The sequence below is a fragment of the Phacochoerus africanus genome, chromosome 14, assembly GCF_016906955.1.
Source record: "Phacochoerus africanus isolate WHEZ1 chromosome 14, ROS_Pafr_v1, whole genome shotgun sequence".
In the NCBI taxonomy this organism is placed as follows: domain Eukaryota; kingdom Metazoa; phylum Chordata; class Mammalia; order Artiodactyla; family Suidae; genus Phacochoerus; species Phacochoerus africanus.
This window is the reverse complement of record NC_062557.1, coordinates 7,571,798-7,591,361: the sequence shown is the minus strand read 5'-3', so window position 1 is coordinate 7,591,361 and position 19,564 is coordinate 7,571,798. Positions and strand designations below refer to the sequence as shown.

Below are 19,564 nucleotides of genomic sequence, written 5' to 3'. Positions count from 1 at the left end.
ACCCCCACAGTGTCTTTAGTTTGGTACAAGCTGGGGCTCCCAGGGCCTGTGTGGGTCACATCACGGAGAAGCAGGACACGGGCCTCACTGAATCTATGCCACCCATGGCCCCCCGGATGGACCGAAGGCAGAACACGGACACAGGATAGATACAACCGTCCACCACCACTCAGCCGACAGAATCTCGCCCCGCTCCCTCCTGTGCACCAACCAATCCCATGCCACCTCCTCCAGGAAGCCCTCTGTGCCTCCCGGAGAATGCGACCTTCCTCCAGGACCCCTCGCAGGGCTTTATCTGGCCCTGCACCACAGGAAACAGGAAGCCACTCTCCTCGTGAAGGTAGTTCCTGCGGTGCCACAGGGTTTTAGCAAGAAATGAAAACACGTGATTGTTTATGGACCTGTGGAACGTAACGCACCATAACGGAACATTCACAGGAGTCAGTCTGGCTCAGCGCTGTAGCATGAAAACAGGGCCCAGGAATGTTTGGCGGGTGCAGAACAAAGTGAATAAATGCACAGAGGAAGGAATAAATGCATGGGCTCCACGGAGCGCAAAACCCAGGCTTACCCCTCCCAGCTGCCACGCAGGGCCCAAACTGCGTGTGGCCACAGATGTCGCCAAGCCTCGCAGAACGCACTGGGGGTTAACTGGTGCCATTCTCCAACAACCCTTAGAGCCATTCCTGGCTCCAAAAATGTTCACTATTCTGATCGGGTGTTTAATAAACAGCATGTAAAACCTAACACGTCCTGTAAATTTCCTTACGCTTTCTCACAGGCTTACTTCTATTATAATGCGCTTAAAGGGGCTGCCCGGGATTATCACCAAGAACTGCATGTTGATCAGAAGAGGCTTGCCCCTGGCATGGAATTTCTTTTCCACTGAGGTTTACTGGCGAGCTAACCCTGTGGTTTTTCTAGCTTGGCTCTTACTTTTTGTCCTTGAAAATGGAGTTGGAACATGGCCATCCTTTGTTTTCAGAAGTTCCATCAAAACTCAGCCCTTATGTGTCTCCCTGTCTGGAACCCCATTCTCCTGTATCCCCTTGAGACAAGACGGAGACACGTGGTCCCCAGGCCCACCCCACCACGTGCCTTCTGGGGGAGAGCCCCCCCGCACTCCCCCAGTCCCATCATGGCCTTTCCCACCTCGCGTCATGTGTGCTTGTTTATAAGAAACGTTGTGTTTATTACCAAATCATAGGGCAATGGCTGGGCAGATCTCCTCCAGCTTCAGAGGGTGAGTTTTGGGTGGTCTGACTTGGAATATCAATCAGGCAGGATACGCAAACATCACTGTCAAGGGGGCAGGGCGGGGACATCACAGAGACAGCTGGTCCGTCTCCAGAGGAGACGGACTGAAGGGTGTGTGGCTGCTGACCCTTAGGGAGGTAGCCTGGCAGAAACCCACGTGGGCGGGACTAACAGGGCATCCACCTGGAACCCCGAATTGAAAGCACTCCTGGGGACCCGCTGTACCTTCCAGACCCTGGCGTGCTCTCCAGTTGCCTCTCACGGGAGTTAATGTTTGTAACAGGGCATCTGAGGGAGGCCAGCTGCTCTGCCTCCAGTGCTTCGCCCAGGCCCACAGGGAGCCCCTGGGGGGCAGGGCCGTGTCTCCATCACCTTCCCGTCCTCTGAGGGAATGTTGAGAAATCAGAGTCCATTCACCCCTGTGCCCACCGGAGCGGCCCCTCACCTCCCCGGACAGACGCTGTTTGGGCGCAAACTCCAATTCGGCCCAGGGGGCACAGAAGAACAGCCCCTGAACCCCGGACAACCGACCCCGCTTGTCGCTGCAGAATCATGAAGCAGGGTCCTCTTGGTGCCACGTAGGGGCTCAGGGAGGTGGCTCTTTACCAACGGGGAGTGAAAGCGATTCAACTTTTTAACACCGCACAGCTGGGAGTTCACTGGTCGTCTAGTGATCAGGACTCGGTGCTTTCACTGCTATGGCCCGGGTTCAGTCCCCGGTTTGGGGACGGAGTATCCCACATCAAGCTGCTGCATGCCACAGCCAAACAAAACATAAAGAAACTAAGGTACAGGGCACCACTGCCCTGGGGCTGGGGGGACACGGGTGACCCATGGCTGAACCTCTCATGTCCTCCTGGGCCCTTCCATCTCTGAAGATGCCACGGCTCTGACAGTAGCCTCCTGGATCTCAGATAACCTGCCATGACCCTAAAACCAACTGCCTGGTTTACCAGAACAAGTGAGCGAACAGACCCAGATGGTCCTGCCTGCCTTTTCTAGGGCCCCTGGGATGATGAGTCTGGCACTGGACGCACTACGGCAACGGCCCTGGAATAGATTATCCTGCTGCGTTGTGTGGGTGAGGGCTGGAGGGCCCCCTTCCCCATCCCGGGGTCAGGAGGAGGTGGGCTGGGATTCAAGCCCAGAGCCACGCCAACCGCAAAGTGCTGCCGATTTCCGGGGTGGGGGGGAGTCTTCTCCTTCAGAGCAGCCTCTGATGGGTGTAGACAATCACCCCAGTGATCCGAGGTCCAAAGCTGCTAGGGTGTCTTTCTTTGTCTTTTTTTTTTTTTTTTTTTTTTGCTTTTTTAGTGCCACACCCGCAGCATATGGAGGTTCCCAGGCTAGGGGCTGAATCGGAGCTGGAGCTGCCAGCCTATACCACAGCCACAGCCACATGGGATCCGAACTGCATCTGTGACCTACACCACACAGCTCACGGCAATGCTGGATCCTCAACCCACTGAGCGAGGCCAGGGATCAAACCCGCGTCCTCATGGATACTAGTCAGGTTCGTTACCACTGTGCCACCACAGGAACTCCTAATTATTTATTTTCTAGAAAATCCAGTTATTTATTCTCAAGCCTATTTCATCAGCCGGTTTTGAAAGCCTTTCCAGAAAGGTCTGCTGTGGGGGCGACATCACTGGCTTTGGGACAGGGGTAGGGCCGAGGGACCCATCTGGGAGTTGGGATCCTGGGTTTGTGCGCTCTGCTTGTTGGACCTGAGCCAACATGCTTAAGTGCTCGGAGTCTGTTTCCCCATCAGGAGAATAAAGACGACACTAAGGGCCGCCTGGGAGGGTTGGTGTGAGGCACTTGTGATGCTGAATGCAGCCCTGGGGGGGATGGGGGTGGGGGTGGGGCCCACTGTCACCAGTGTTACTTTGAAGGGTCTCTTGGAACATCTGAGATCTGAGGCTGGTTAAAAAGGAACAACATAACAACCATGAATCTTTGACTCTCTAGAGTCTGAGTCTTGAGTCTGTTTAGCCCGACTCGCTTCGCCAATGACCCCTTCATGCTTTCAACACATAGGCACAGAGTGCCCACATCCCTGTGCTGTGCAGGCCCCTGGGGATACAGCAGTGATCCGAACTGTCCCAAGTCCCTGCCTTCATGGGACTTAGCTTCATGGGACATTAACCCAGCTCAATCCAACCCAGCCCCCAATCAAACCCTGAACCAGCCCAGACTCTGCAGGTGGAGCTCCACGTCTGGGCTATGGTCCTCTCTTTGGGCATTCTGGAACCAGGAAGCCTCCGCTCTCTAGGGTACCCGCTCCCTGGAGGGATGACTGGTTGCTATGGAAACAGTGTTCAAGTGATGGGCTTGTTCTGAACAAATGGGACCAACAGCCAAACGGAGGATTCCAGGCGCTCGGGCCACGCTGGGGTAACTTTGGGAGCGGGATGCTCTTGGGAGGGGGATTTTCTTCTCCCAGCAACCTCTTCAAGGCCGAGGGCCCTGGCATGGCCTCAGAGACCAGCTCTGCATCCCATGGCCAGACCATGGAGGTATGGCCACAGAAAGTTCTGGAAACACTGGGCACAACCTCCTGCACGCAGAGGGCTTCCTCCCTGAAAGGCTGGCGCTCAGCTGATGAGGGGAGATTAATAATGCCCTGAGCAGAAGGTCAAGGGAAGCAGAGCAGAGCGTCCGGGAAGCCCTGTTCTTGGACCATCATGCTGCCCTCTCTGCAGATGGGAGTGGGGCTCAAGCAGCCCATGGGCACAGAGCATCTCTTTATCTTTTTCAGTTTTACCTGGGGTACCTATAAGCCAAAGGTTCATCACCATCTTTGGGGAGAAAGAGAGAAAAATCATGTTTCAGGGGAGCACGGCCCCCATACACACGTGGCCGCAGAGTTCAACACTCATAACAAGATGCTACGACCTCAATCACGAGTCCTCATGTAAACCAGGCGAAGTTGGGGTGTCTTGTCCCTGTCAGCTCTGAGCTGGGGTGCCAGCTGCAGCCTCCCCGGCTCTGCCAAGCCCGTTGGTAACCCAGGAGCTGAATAAAACAGCAGCCTGAGGCCCTCAGTCCGTGGGCTGTGACCGGATCCCGGGCTTGCTGGCATCTCCTACCCGGCCAATCGCCCCACTCCCTGCTGGCACTTCTTCCTTCTCATCCTCTCCCAGGACCCAGCAGAAAGGTCCAGGGCGTGGGACACAGCGCCCTTTTGCCCTCCTTCCTCGGCAACCACCAGGCTCGGCCAAGGCAGATGGGGCGGGGGGAGGGGCTGTGACATCACGTCACCGGAACACACTCAACCCCCTCTCCCCAGAGCCTGGGACAGAGTGTCTCTGCGTGGCCCACCTAACGGTAGCCTCTCTAAAGGGCTGTGTCACCCAAAGGCATCGTCCCTTTCTTCATATTAAGAGCTGACCTTTAAGAAGTGGTTCCCCTGCAGGAGGCCCCGTGCTAAGCTTCTCTGAGCCTCAATCTCAGCGACCTCTCCTCCCAGAGCCATGGGCCCATTCTACGGGGAGAGAAACTGAGGCTCGAAGACGTCACTTCGTACATCCCTAACGCCCGTGGCTCCTGGGCCACAGAGCCGGGATCCAACTCAGAGCTGAACCTCCAAAGCTTAAAGCCTCAGTGGGCTACACTGTTCCCCATCCTTGGGGGTCCAGGGTACCCAGCCCTCCGTTTCTGGCGTTCATTCTGACCCTGACTCGCTAAGCTCAGCTGCTATGTTGAGCTTGGTCCCTTTGCCTTCACGCTCCCCTGCGGCTGAGCCTGTGGGGAGGCTGCTGCTAGTGCGGAGGCCATGGCTCGGGGGACCCCACTCGCCCAGGGTGCCAAGCCCGAGCAGAGCTTGGGGTGGGGGGGAGCGGTCGCTGTACGACCTCCGGGGGGTTCCTGGGGCCCCTCGCTCTCTCGGGCCCGTGGAGGAAGGGACAGGGCCAGTTCCTAGTCTGGATGGGCGGCTCCCCCCATCTCCGGGGCCCCGCCCCCGTCCCTCACCTGAGAGTCCGAGATCTCCGAGGGCTTCTCGGTCAGGCTGCTGCTCTCGGCGGGGATCAGGTCGTTGTACTTGGCGACGTCCTCATCTGAGTAGTGGAGGCTGCCTGGGCTGGGCCGAGGCGGGGACCTGGAGAGGAGGGGAGAGGCTGAGGCATGCATCCCTCCCAGCAGTCTCCTCCAGCTGGGGAGGCAGAAAGCCCTGAGGCGCCCAGATTCACCCCCTCCCGTGCCTGCTCTTCGGACAGGTCTGGGCCTCGGGCTGGAGGCTCCGCCTGGGGATGGGGAGCACAGGATGAGCCCCCCAAACCAGCTCTGGGAAAATGGGGGCTGGGGGAGGCAACACGTTGCTTCTCCAGTTGCGGTTCTAAGACCCCAGGCTGGATCCCTTGGTGGTGAGCGTCACAAAGCATTTTTGGGCCCTGCTGAGACCTCCTGGATCAGAGTCGCAGGTGAGGTCTGGCTACCCGCCCTGCAGACAGACTCCCCCTGTGACTCTTAAACTCACAGAGTGAGCTTCTGAGAGTAGACACAAGGGTTAGGGGATAAAGGGGACCCATGGTCTCCCCGGCTCTGCCCTGCCCCGCCCTCCACATCTGCTCGGAGACCAGAAATAGGCTAAGTCACACCTTTGAAAAAGCAGCCCTGGAGGAAGGGGTGCAGGGAGTCGGAGGCCTGAACAAACTCCCAGGACAGGACAGGGCACCTTGGGTGCTTGGCCTGCTGTGGGGAGCAGAGAGGCGGGGGGCCAGCGGCAGGGCAGGCTGTTGTATTTGTGTCTTCTCAGGATGGGGCGCATGGGGACCTAACACCCTGTGATGCGCCCAGCCTGCTTTGGGGAGTGTTTCTGGCACTGAGGCCCTGGACCCCAGCCGTCCTGCTCGGGCCGGACGACATGCCCCTCTAAGGTCCGTCTGCTGGCCTGGGAATGTGTCCCCAAAAACTCCCTGCCACCTCCAACCTCTTACGCTATATCTGCCTTGATTTCCTTCTAACCTGCAAAGTCACATCTTTAAGCTGCTTAAGAATAAAACAGCGGTATTAGCAGCAGCTCCATGGGACAGGCAAACACATGACACTGAGAGGAGGGAGAAGGCGGAGGGCTGGGCACAGGCTGCCTTGTCGCCATGCAGGGTGAGTGGGGGGCTGCGAGTCACCGCGGCTGGGTCAGGTCCCCGGAGCCTGGGGCTGGTTTGTGCAAACGAGATTTGTGTGTAAACACAGCTGTGCAAGGGACACCCGGGGGCCACTGTGTGTGTACACTGTGGGCGTGAGAGGCAGGCGAGGCCAGGCCAGGGGTGAAACGCCCTCTTGTTCCGCGTGGCAGGGCCCTGGAGCCAGCCTGGCGGGGCTGTGGTGGCCCTGCTGGGCCGGCCACTGCGGCCTCAAATGGCTCTTTCTTTGGAAAGCTGGCTGTGGCGGGGGGTGGGGGGGAGAGCTTGGCCAAGCTGCCCAGCACACCCCTCCCGCTGGCCTCCTGATGAACACACACGTCGCTTCGTCCTTCCAGGACCGGACAGAGGGAAGCTTTGTGAGCCTGGGGAAGGCCAGTCCTCTCCTATGGGCACCTCTGATGAGCCAGGAATGTTCACGAGGCTGGCACTGGAGACAGGGGCCCCTGGGCCGCAGCCCCCACTCTCTCCCCTGCTCTCAGGAGCATAAAACTACCAGGTTGGAAGCTCTTGCTGTGGCACAACAGGGGATTGGCGGTGTCTCTGCAGAGCCAGGACACAGGTTCAATCCCAGGCCTGGCACGGTGGGTTAAAGGATCCCGAGGTGCCATAGCGGCGGCGTAGGATCTGATCCCTGGCCCCAGAACTTCCATATGCTGCAGGGCGGCCAAAAAAAGAAAAACAAAACCCAGAAAGTACCAGGAGGGTCAGGTGGAAACCAGCAGCTGCCCTTGGAAATGGGCACAGCGAGGGGGCTCAGAGGGGCCTGCGGCTGGAGAACGATCAGGAGGAAACAGGAGCTGGAGGCGCCGCCAGCCTGGCCCTTCCTGGGGGGCTGCCCTCAGATGCTGCCTCCTGAGGATAATTCAGAGTGTGGACTTGGGTGGTGGGCGGGAGAAATCTGTCTAGAACTACAGTGGGAGGGGTAGGTACGGGAGAGAGGGCGTCTACACTGAGCGCCTTCTCTTTCTAGAACTCAATTGGGAGGAGGACAGGGAAGGCATAAACAATTGGGGGCAGGGGGAGGGGGGGGTGCTGGCACCTCTCACTCAACAGTGTCTGCTCAGCCTACCTTCGCTGGGTCCTGCTCAACTTGGAGAAACTAATTATCAGAGCTTCAGGCCTGCACTAGGAGCAGCTGGCCCCAAACAGCAGCAGGTGGTTGGCAAAACTGTGCCAGGGAGTCACATTCCTCTGCGGTTGTGGCAGAAACCCTCCACGCCCACCTCCTCGCCCCTGGTGGAGCTGCCTGAGCCCAACTGTGTCTTCCTATTGACCATTATGGGTGAATGCCAGCTGGGCCCTGCCAGCTCTGTGGCCCTCCCGGGAGCCCCACCCCGGGCACTGCTGGCCTCCAAACCTCCCCATCCCACGCAGAGCCCACTACCTGGTGTACAGGCCGTTCTTCCGGCAGAAGGAGTTCTTGACCGAGAGCCGGCGGTTGTTGAGTTCCAGGGCGGGAAAACTGCTTTCGTCCAAGCTCATCATCTCCCCGTGGCCCAGGGCCCCAGACTTGGCACTGTTCCCTGGTAGGGGGGCGGTGGGGAGAGATTGCCATCCATCACTCACTCCATCCCTTTAGACCAGTGACTCCCCTCCCCCACCCAGGCTGGGCTGCTCCTTCTCTTGCTAGGGTTGAAACCAAAATAGGAGATGGAGGTTGTGTTTAGGAGCCCCAGGCTGCCCCCTGCCACCATCAGAGCAGGTGCCTTTCCGAGAGAGAGATCCCCCACCCCACCTTTGCCAAAGGGAGGCAGGCACATGAAAGCCCAGTCTAGCCAGCAGGGCTGGGTGCCAGCTCACCCGAGTCTGTCTTCTTGGCGTACTTCTTGCTCTGGCCTCGGATGATGAGCACGAAGACCAGAAGCAGGATGAAGATAAGGCCGACGAGGGCGATGACCACCAAGAACCACCACTCCTCGTAGAAGGGGTTGGCTTTCTGGGCTGGAACACAGCGGGGTGTGGGGTGTCAGGTCCAGGATGCTCAGCCCCGTCCTGTCTCCAAACCTCCCTTTCCGGCTGGGACCCTACCACCTGCTCTCACACTTTATGGGTTGGGTGGTGGGGGGTGTCTGTGCCCTCTGAACGAGGCAGAATCTAAGGTTTGCAGGGATGGCTTCATCAAGTGCCAGCTTTGACCAACCAATCAGTAAAGGGCTGCTTGGAGAAGAGTTCTAAGGTCATCTCTTGACTCACTAGGAAAGCGTGCTGGGATCGATTAGCAATGTCTGCCACAGACACAGGAGGGAGGAGTGGCTGTGTGTTTGCTATTTTTCCCTTTCTTTTTTTTTTAATTTAATTTAATTTAATTTAATTTTTTTTTGTCTTTTTGCTATTTCTTGGGCCGCTCCCTCGGCATATGGAGGTTCCCAGGCTAGGGGTCGAATCGGAGCTGTAGCCACCAGCCTACACCAGAGCCACAGCAACGCAGGATCTGAGCCACGTCTGCGACCTATACCACAGCTCACGGCAACGCCGGATCGTTAACCCACTGAGCAAGGGCAGGGACCAAACCCACAACTTCATGGTTCCTAGTCGGATTCGTTAACCACTGCACCATGACAGGAACTCCCCTTTCTTATTTTTCCCTGGCCACCCATGGCCCAGGGGCTACCTTGACAGACCCAAAGGAGTGTGGGAAAGATGCTTGTCTGGCTTGGGATGGGCCTGGGAGAGTTTCTCCCAAGGTTCGGTTGTGACTGAATCTTTTTCTGGTAGCAGGAGGCAGAGGGAAGGGAGACATGAGGGGGTCTTTAGGAAGCCTCCACCAGGGAGATGCCCCTTCTTTCCAAGCCCCCAGTACTGTGCTCCCTGCTCCTGGCCAGGATGGATCCATGCTGCTGCCTGACGGGGCTGGCTCTCACGTCAGCCCTGAACCATTCACTTCCCACCATCTGGGTCTATCAATCTGGACAAGGGTTAAGGCACGTGGGAGGATGGCCGGGTTTCCGAAACTTGCCGAGGGAGTAGAAATTTCAAGTTATACTTCTGCCTTGAGATGAAAAGTGATTCGTGGCTAGTGGGGTCACGAGTTTCGGTACTATGTCCTCTGTGAGCTTGGAGACAACAGGAAGAGGGAGGCAAGGAGAAGCGGGGCGGTGAGGGGGGGGGTGGAGCCCTGCCCCCAGGGGAGCTGCTCGCTCAGGCCTGTGCTTCACAGGCTGCGGCTGTTTGGGGGGGCAGCTTCCATGGAGACACTCAGTTTGTGGCTTGGCGCCCTCACGTCTCCTGGACGATGAGCTCCCGGAAGCTCTCCTCTTGGGCCCGCTGATGTGTCCACCAGCCCACTGGGCCCCCTGCCCAGGGCTTCTGGAGTCCATGAAAGGGAACTCGAAAGACCCATGGCCCCCAGCTCCTTCTGGAGCTGAAGGCTGACTCAGGCTCTGGCCCAAGGCTCTCTGCTGACTCCAGGGGACAATGCTTTGGTCGCCACTCCAGCGCCTCTGGGGCTTTGTCGCCTCTCCTCCTTCACCCCTGCCCCAGACTCTGCCGCCAGGCTCTTCCACCGCCCCCTTCCCACCCCTCACCCCGCAGGCCAGTACCGGGCACAGACTGGGACGGGCTGCTGGGGGTGCCGAAGCCGTAGTCGTTGACGGCGATGACCCGGAAGTCATAGCTCACGCCTGGCTTGAGGATGTCCATGCTGAACGTGTAGGATGTCACCTCCTTGGGGATGTCTTTGATGAGGATGTCCCAGAGCCCCTCGTCTGCAGGAGCACAGAGAGGGAGACACCATGAGGGGGGCCTCCACCTTGACCCTAACGGGGGCTCCCTAAGGGCGGGGCCTGTCTGATGGGCCCCACTGACACGGAATCTCCTGGGCTGGACACCTAGTGGGTCCTCAGGAGACACTTTAAAAAAAGGATGAGGAGTTCCTGTTGTGGCTCAGCGGTAACGAACTTGACTTGTATCCAGGAGGACGTGGGTTCGATCCCTGGCCTCTCTCAGTGGGTTAAGGATCTGGCATTGCCGTGAGCCATGGTGTAAGTCACAGATGCGGCTCAGATCTGGTGTTGCTGTGACTATGGTGTAGGCTGGCAGCTATAGCTCCCATTTGACCCCTTGCCCGGGAACTTCCATATGCCGTGGGTATGACCCTTTATTCTTTTTAATTAAAATGTCTGTAAAACATACAATATAATCCTCTAACATACAACCCAACGTCACCACCCAGAGAAGGAGCCTCACCATTTTAGCACCTGTGCAGAAAGACTCTGGATGCTCCCCAGGTGGGTAAAAAGTGCCGTCAACATGCCTTCAAGTGGCTGCCTAATATTTCCACAGAGGGGTGTACCCTCATTTACCCAAGCAGGCCCCTATTTTTCTGATCCTCTTGTCTGTTCAAAACAGACCCAGCAGTGGCATCAGGCAAAAATAGGACCTTTAAAAAACAGTAGGGGGACCTGGGTTGCCTGTGAAGGTTTAGTCAAGTTGCCTGGATGTGAGGGGGTCCGCCCTGAGCCCCTTCCATGTTTGGGAGATTTGGGGAGAACGAGGGAACAGTGAGGGCCAGAGGGGTCCCCGTCTGTCCTCCCCTCCTGTTTTCCCCAACCGCCCCCATCCTCTGAGCTCCTGACTTTCGCTTCAGGCCTGTCCCCTCTGCCTGTGGCTCTCCGGACCCTGTACCCTTGGGTACGATTCGTGTCCACCTCCTTCAAGAGGAGTGAGTGTGATGCTCACGCAGGAGAGGAGGCCAGCATCCTCCAGGGCCCAGCGGCATCCTCCGTGCTGGCATCCTCATCCCTCCACGAGGACAAGGAGGCTGGTGGGCGGCAGGAGTGGGTGTGGCTTGATGCTGTGTGGGGCCGAGGGCCTGGCTTGGCCTGGGAAAGAGGGTGGGTCTTCCTGGCTGGGCGAGGGCAGGGCTGATTCAGCCACCGAAGTGTCAAGCCACCCCTGGCCCTGCTCAGGTCCCGTCTGCACATGGACCAGGGACCAGAGGTCTCAGAAGGATGGTGGTGGGCGGAGCTCCCAGTCTCCAGCCTCGAGTTGTGTGTGGGTTGTCTAGGCAACCGCTGTCCTGGACCAGCTCCCACGGCAGGGCCTCCTGCTCCTCCAGCTTCCCTGTCCTTTGTCTGCTTCTGAACTTGGGGGAAGAGCTGCCTCTCAGGCCCACAGGTTACTCCCAGGTCCGGGCTGGCTCTTCCCTGGGGTGGATGGATTTTGTCTCCTTTCCTATTTTTTTTTTTTTTTTTAAACAGATCCACCCAAGTCAGGAAATCTCCTGGAGGTGCCACAAACCCTTCATCCTTTCTGAATATTGGACTCGTGGAGGCTACCCTCCTGACATCTTGTTTGGGTTCCTGACCTTTTTATTTTTTTGTGTTTTAGGGCCGCACCCGCAGCATATGGAGGTTCCCAGGCTAGGGGTCAAATTGGAGCTACAGCTGCCAGCCTACACCACAGTTACAGCAACACCAGATCTGAGCCGCATCTGCGACCTACACCACAGCAACACTGGGTCCTTAACCCATTGAACGAGGCCAGGGATCGAACCCGCAACCTCATGGTTCCTGGTCAGACTTGTTTCTGCTGCACCATGATGAGAACTCCGAGTTCCTGACTTTTGAAAGGCGGCTGTGGCAGCGCGTCTGTATCCTGCTGCCCTCAGGGAAGGATCTGGGGTCCTGAGCCTTGGCCTCATCTTCTGTCGTAATTATGTGATTTTGGGTATCTGCTTCACATACATCTTTTTGCTAAACATCTCTTTTTTCCTCCTGCAAGGCTGTGAAATTCCTCAAGGGCAGGGATCATGCTCATTTGTCTTTGTAGCCCAGCACAGGCATCCTTAGAATATTTGTTGAGGAGCTCCCTGGTGGCTCAGCAGGTTAAGGATCCAGCATTTTCGCTGCAGTGGCTTGGGTTGCTGCTGTGGTGTGGGTTCCATGCCTGGCCTGGGAACTTCCACATGCTGTGGACATGGCCAAAAATAGAAAAAAAAAAAAGTGTTGAATAAATGAATGTAAAGCTTTCTTCCCTGGCCTTTCCAGAGCATTCTGTGCCCCGATTTTAGTACTGCATGCCTCGAAATATAAGGATTGGGGTGCAACCCATTTTCCTCCTGTGACTTTGAATTCTGTCACCCTCGACGACAAGCACAGTGACAGTGACAACAATGATGATGAAAGAATGACATCGCTGCTGGTCAAGCATCCTGGTTCCAAGGGCTGTACCGGCAGCAACGGTGAGAAGGAGGAACCACTGTCCTCGTGTAACAGATGAGGAAACGAGGTTTGGAGAGAGCCGAGCTCATCTTCCCAAGGTCACGGTCGCAGCGCTGGCCAGTACTTCAGCCCAGGGATGTCTGTCTTGTGCCAGCCCTGAATTTCCTCCTGGTGCCCAATGCAAGCTTCCTGATGGGCTCACCCAGGAGCCTGCTGCTTCCCAGAGGCTGGGAACGGCAGCCTACCCTCTGACCCACCTCTTTCCCCACCAAAGAGAAACAAAGGGTAGAGCTGGGTGGAGAGGGCCAGGCCAGAAGCTGCTGGAGCATCGTGCTGTGTGGCTCTGGCCTTCAGCCCCCAGAGTCAGCTGGTGTGCAGGGTGGGTTTCACAGGTTGGAATAGGTAGACCCCTCGCCGGTCTGCAGCGCCTGGCTTCTCATGTTTAGCTGGTCCTGTCCAGCACGAAGCACAAGCGATGTGGGGGAGCTGAGGATAAAGGCGGTTTCTCCCTGACGATGAGGGGAACGTGCAGCCGGGGGCTCGGAGGTGGGGAGGCGGCCCCCCCATCACGGCCGGCTCTCCGTGTCCCCCCTATCCCCTCCTCCACACTGTCCACCCTCGGCACCTGCTCTCAGGCACCGTTCCAAGTCCCCCACCCTCAGGGGGTCCTGGCTCCATCCTCTCTCTTAAGCTCAGTCCTTGACCCCAGGGGTGTGGACTAAATCGGAGCCCCCGAACTCCGAACACCAGGTGCCATGCCGGGCCTCCCAGGGAACTCTGGCAAATCAACAGGGCTAACATCCGGGGCCAACATTCCACAGCCTGGCACCCTAGTAAGCCAACTTGGATGGAAAAAACAGGCACCCGGCCCTGGTGGGGAGAAGCTCGCTGAGGTCTCCTGGCCAAGGCAGCAGCCTGCCCTGGAGGGCCCGGGAAGGGACCATCTGGAGTGGGGAGGAAGCCAAGGCTGCGTATACATTCCGGCCCTGAACTGCATCGAGGTAACAGCTATTTGCGACTGCAATTATTAGCCCAAGATTAAGGCTACGGCGAGGGGCGGCGGGGGAGGGGGGGGGCACAGGATTCCTGGAGTAGCTGGAATTAACTATTTGCTATTGAGATGATTAGTGTTCAGCTACTCCGGGGTATTAACAATGTCACTGGGATGTGACCTGCCCCCCCTCGCCCCGACTAGAAAATTAGCTTGAGATGCCGACTTCCCATTATGATTAGTATTTGCTGTCTGTGCTGAAGCAATACAGAATTTTTTTTTCTTTCTCAACCTCAATTACCCAATCACGGATCCATGGAATACCAAGAGCAAGCCTCCAGCCTGTGCTGACTCTGGCGCCTCCGATTAACTCTGAAACCTAGCAACGGAGGGAGCTGGCAGTGGCCAGGAGCTCCTGGGGGTAAGGGGAGCCGGAGAGGCAGAAGCAGGTGTCACAGCGACAACGGTGTAACAGGACCTCGGAGCTCAGCCCCCTGCAGCGACTTATCAGCCGCTTGCTAGTCTCCCAATGGCTTTGGAAGGTCTTGTGATTCGATTTCAGGCTTGACAGGAGAGACTGGGATATTCCAGGAAGTGCAGCGACAGCCATGGTGGCAGATGACGGGCCTCAAAGAGGCAGCTGGGTCTCTGGGGGAAGCCGGCCTCTGTGTGGGGCACTGGCCAGTGGGGTTGCATGGAAGACATGGGTGTTCATCCAGTGGGAACCCAAATCTTCCTTCCTCTGGCTGCTGCTTCTTTCTTTTCACAGCTGCATCTGCAGCATATGGAAGTTCCCAGGCTAGGGGTCGAATCAGAGCTGTGGCTGCCGGCCTACACCACAGCCACAACAACGCGGGATCCAAGCCACGTCTGTGACCTACACCACCGCTTACAGCCAAGGCTGGATTCTTAACCCACTGAGCGAGGCCAGGGATGGAACCCACATCCTCATGGATGCTAGTCAGATTTGCTTCCACTGGGCCATGGCGGGAGCTCCTCCTCTGGCTTCTTGAACGACCCCCCACCCGAGTCGGTCCACACCCAGCAATAAGTGCTGTTCTCTGGGCCTCCCGGATGCTCCTGTTTTCCACTCGACACAGGGCCACCTGGAGCTTCCGCTCGGGGAGCACAGGTGCCTTCTCACACGATGACGAGAGCTGGCTCGCCCCGGGCGGGACATACCTGAAGGCCTGGCCTCTATGACGTAGCGGGTGATGGGCCCTTTGCCAGGGTCTCCGCTGGCCCAGTGGATGGCGATGGCCGAGCTGTACCGCGCGATGATGGGCACGCCAGGTGGTCCGGGGGCACCTGCAAGTGGTACACGGTGGGGGAAGGGAGGCGCAGGGAACCGCGACAGGCGGCCCGCCCTCCAGCAGGAGGGGCTGGGCGGTCAAACAAACCCTGGCCAGGGTCTCGGGAAACCCCGCACGTGCCGAGGTCCAAGGCACAGATCTTGGCCAGGCCTGCCAGATGGGACTTATTCTCCGCAGTGTCACCCAAAGCCCCGTGTTCCAAGTCCCAGGGCAGGAGGGGTGTATGAGATGGTGCCAGAATGGTCCCCGCTGCACCTGCTTTAAGGCTGAGCCAGAGAGGGGGCTGGGGCTGCAGGGGACCCAGGGCCTCCGCTAATTAGAGGAGGGAGGAAGAGCCGGACTCTGCTGAGGGCTCTCTAGGGGATGGGGCGGGCAGCAGGTGTACCAGGGCTGCAGCCTGTTACATGGGCCACCCACATGCCGACCCCCAGGGCCAGGGCAGGAGAGAGGAGTGTGCTGCTGGGGTGAGGGGGTGAGCCAGTTCTGTCTGCAAAGAGTCCCGTGTCCCTTCTCTCTGGGGTGCCGTGCAGTGCAGGCCAGGGCCCCATGTGCTGTTCCCCACCATGCCTGCTCCCCAAGACACCTGGAGCCCTGCACCCCCAAGGCCTGGGGTGGGTGCTTCCTATGTGCCTGTGGGACATGGGATGAGCCAGTGAGGGAGGGAGTGGGGGACTTGCTGGCCGAGCTGTGCCAGTGGCCCGTGGATGCCTGCGGAGGAAGGAGCTGGGAGCCCAGCTTTAGATCAAAGATCCCCCAGGCCCAGGAGAGCTGGCAGGCTGGGGACTCACTACTGAAGCGTGGCAGCCACAGCCCAGCCCGGGTCTGGCAGCGACCTTGACCTCGGGGGGGGCCTCATGGCCTGTCTTCCTTCCTTCCTGCATTCCTTCCCTAAGAGCAATCCTGCCCACAACACAGGGCCATGGTGGCTGAGGGATGGGGGGTGTGGGACTCGGTCTGAGGGAGGTGTGTATGTGTGGGGGGCTCTCAGGACCCCCGAGTTGTTCTCATTCTGCACAAGACTGCACTCAGAGCTGAGAGAAGGAGGCTACCATCTCCTGGACTTGGAGCTTCCAGTGTGTCCTGGCCTGGAGGGAAAAGGATGCCAGGCCGTGTCCCGGCCCCCCCCCACCCCCAGCTGACTCCTCCTCTCTTGGGCCCGGCTCTTGGCGTTCTCAGAGCCCCCCCACCCCCCAACTTCCTCCCCTCTCCACTCCCACCCAGCCTGGGTCACTCTGAGTCTCAGGTTAGAACAGCCTGTCCTTTAGATGGCTTCTCTCCTGTCCCCGCGCCACTGCTCTGTCCTTGTCCCTGCCAGCTTGCTCCCTGCTTTTGTTTCCCAGGGAAGCTCAGGTGAGAAGCGCCCGGGGAGGGGCTGGGGGCAGGTGGAGGGCCGGGGTGGGGGTGGGAGGGCAGCTCCTGGCCAACTTCCTCCTGCGGCCTGCAGGCTTCCTTCCAAAGGAGCTGAGAGTCAGAGAGCTTTTCTGCAGAGCAGGAGGCCGGGAGCAGAACGTGCCCAGGAAGAGAAAGTGAAGGGGGGTCCGCCTGAACCGCTCAGGGCAAACCCGCCGGCAGGGGAGGTGGCCTTGTTCCTTCCAGCCCAGGCCGACCTGGCCTCCTGCTGCGGGCAGGGAGGAGGGCGACGGGGAGGGGCGTCGAGGTGGGATTTCAGGGGAAGTCTGGGCTGGGCTGGGTACTTTGGGGGCAGGGAGGAGAGTGGCGTGGCGGGGAGGTGGTGGCTTCTGGGTTCAGGAGGGGACATCCTGCCTGGGTGACAGGGACTTTGGGGAGCGAAACCTCAATCACCAAGGTCGGCCCGAAGAGGTCCCCTCGGCCTGGCCTGACGACCAGGACCCCAAGAGGCGTCGCAAAACCTAAAGGAGCGTCTCTCTTCCCTGGTCCCCAGGATCTCCGCTCAGGCCCAGGGCATCCCGCCTGGCCTGCAACTGCCGGGCTCCTTTTTTCCTCTGCCCCCAACCCTGCTTTCCTGTCACCTTGTCTAGGAAGAAGGCAGCTGGCAGGTCCCCCTGGCCTGAAGCCCCCAAGAGCACTGGTTCTCATGGTGGGGACCCAAGAGCCGCCCTCAGTTCTTGAGACGCACCTTCTGAGGGCAGACGCTCCAAGACGCTGAGTTCCTGGGGCCCAGGAATCTGCACTCGTCACAAGACCCCCAGGGGTTCTGGCCTGAGTGGCACCTTGAGAAACACTCCTGCCGGCCTTCCTTCCCTCGCACCCAGACGCCCGGCCATCCCTGCTCCCCCCCGACCATGGCCACCTTTAGAACAGAGTGCCAGCTCCTGTTCCCACGTGTCTGACTGCCCCACCTCATGAGGTCTTCCAGAATCGCCTCCTTTTTTTTTTTTTTTCTCTTGTTTTAGGGCCACGCCTGCAGCATACGGAAGCTCCCAGGCTAGGGGCTGCATCGGAGCTGCATCTGCGGCCTACACCGCAGCTCATGGCAGCGTGGGAGCCGAGCCACATCTGCGATCTACGCTGAAGCTCATGGCAACGCCGGATCCTTAACCCACTGAGTGACGCCAGGGACCGAACCTGCATCCCCACGGACACTATGCCGAGTTCTTAACGCTGAGCTGCAACAGGAATGCTCAGAATTGCCTCCTTTAGCTGCACCCCCTTGCCCCCGCCCAGCCCACACGCTGCCTTGCCGTCCCCATGGGCTCACGAGCTCCGCGTGAAACCCGTCTTGCTCACCTCTGCACCTCCAGGCTCCAGCACGGCTCTGGGCACCCCCTTCTGACTTGGGGGGCCGAACACCGTGTGTGGAGACAGCAGCCCCCGTGCCCGCCCCATGTCCCCTACCTTCTCCGGGGCCCGTCGTGACGTTGGCTTCGATCTCGGGCCCGTAGGTGAAGGTCTTGGCTCTGATGCGGAACCTGTAGGTCACCCCCTCCGCCAGGTCCTTCACCTTCAGCCACAGGGGGCTGCCGCCCTTCACGTCCACGGTCACGATCTTACTGACGCCTGAGGGGAAAGCACACATGTGGGGGCTGCGGGGACAGGGGAGGCCGGGGGCAGCGCCTCCTCGGCGTCAGAGACTGGGCCAGCACTCTCAACCCCACCGTGTCTCTCAGGCTGTTCTCAAGAACGCATAAACATTTTTAAAAAAAATGAGGGAGGAGTTCCCATTGTGGCACAGAGGAAACGAATCCGACTCATACCCATGAGGATGCAGGTTTGGTCCCTGGCCTCGCTCAGTGGGTTAAGGATCCAGCGTTGCCATGAGCTGCAGTATAGGTCACAGACATGGCTCGGATTCTGCATAGCGGTGGCTGTGGCGTAGGCTGGCAGCTATAGCTCTGATTCGACCTCTAGCCTGGAAATCTCCATATGCTGTGGCTGTGGCCCCAAACAGCAAAACAAACAAACAAAAAAACATATACATATATATCTACATATTAGGGAGTTCCCATTGTGGCTCAGCAGGTTAAGAACCAACATAGAGTCCATAAGGATGTGGGTTTGATCCCTGGCCGCACTCAGTGGGTTAAGGATCCAACCTTGCTGTATACTGTGGTGTAGGTCACAGACTCAGCTTGGATCTGGCGTTGCTGTGGCTGTAGGGTAGGCCTCAGCTGCAGCTCTGATTTAAGCCCTAGCCCAGGAACTTCCATATGCCAAGGGTGCAGACTTTTAAAGTTTTTTTTTTTAATTAAAAAAATACAGGAGAAATTGACTGAATGTAAGTCAACTATAATAAGAACATTTTTTAGAGAATATTTATATAGGAGTTCCCACTGTGGCTCAGTGGGTTAAGGACCCAGCATTGTCTCTGCTGTGGCGAGGGTTTGATCCCCAGCCTGGGAACTTCCATATCCTCGGGTGAGGCTGGTAAAAAAAAAATTTTTTTTTTAAATAAAAACTATTTAAAAAAAAAAAAAAAAGAATGTCTCTCCAGCCAGTTTGTCTATTGACTCAATAACCAGAATCCTTTAGCATCTGGAGGAAAAACAACTCACCGTCACGTTTAAAGTAACCATTGTCCTCTAAGTCCATCTCATCCCGTCTTCCCCAACATCCCATCCCATAAAATTTGAATTTCCAAGGATCATCTTTCAGGAAGTGCTTCTGTAAAGACGCCACAGTCCAGAGCTGGAGGGGACAGACTCGCAGCCACCCCTCCAGCCCAGGACAACCTCAGCTGTGGCTGGGCATCCTCACCCTTCTGTGAGCTGGAAGCTCATGCCGGGCCCTCCATCAGCTGAGACTGCCAGGCTCCTTAGAGCACAGGGAGGACCCAAGAGCATCCTGAATCTCCGCAGCTAGAGGGGGGGCCTACATGGTTTTCAGGAGGGGAGAGCTGGCGCTCTGTGGTCCATAAGTCAAAATCCTCACAACCACCAGCCTCCCCGAGGGCTGGGACTGCGTTTCATCTCCAGTGTCCACCAAGCAGCTGGTCAGCCCTGGGAGACGGGCAGGCTGGGCTTGGACCCCAGCACTGGCCCTGGGGACCGTGGGCACGCCCCCACCCTGGCTTCGGTTTGTTCTCCTACTGAGGGAGGGTAGCAAAAGCATCTTAGGCCGGATGTTATGAGGTTAAATAAAAGCCCCTGGTACAGGGTTGGGGTTCAACCTATTGAATGAATGAAGTCCTGACAGAGCAGTGGCTGGCAGGGTGCCTGCAGGGTCATGGGGGCATGCGCCCCAGGACTCAGAACTGCAGCACTGGGCGCCTGCCCC

At 58.1% G+C, this 19,564-nt stretch overlaps 1 protein-coding gene across 2 annotated transcripts in view; it reads right to left on the bottom strand.

Moving 5' to 3' along the window:
* SDK2 (sidekick cell adhesion molecule 2) overlaps positions 1–19,564 on the bottom strand; it is a 287,007-nt gene that overhangs the window by 8,325 nt on the left and 259,118 nt on the right. For both annotated transcript variants that reach the window (XM_047756656.1, XM_047756657.1), the window contains 6 exons: positions 17,687–17,848; positions 14,739–14,864; positions 9,944–10,108; positions 8,205–8,345; positions 7,789–7,927; positions 5,233–5,359 (listed from right to left, as the gene is read on the bottom strand). In XM_047756656.1, the coding sequence (XP_047612612.1) occupies positions 5,233–5,359; positions 7,789–7,927; positions 8,205–8,345; positions 9,944–10,108; positions 14,739–14,864; positions 17,687–17,848 (860 nt within the window). The remainder of the gene's footprint in view (positions 1–5,232; positions 5,360–7,788; positions 7,928–8,204; positions 8,346–9,943; positions 10,109–14,738; positions 14,865–17,686; positions 17,849–19,564) is intronic.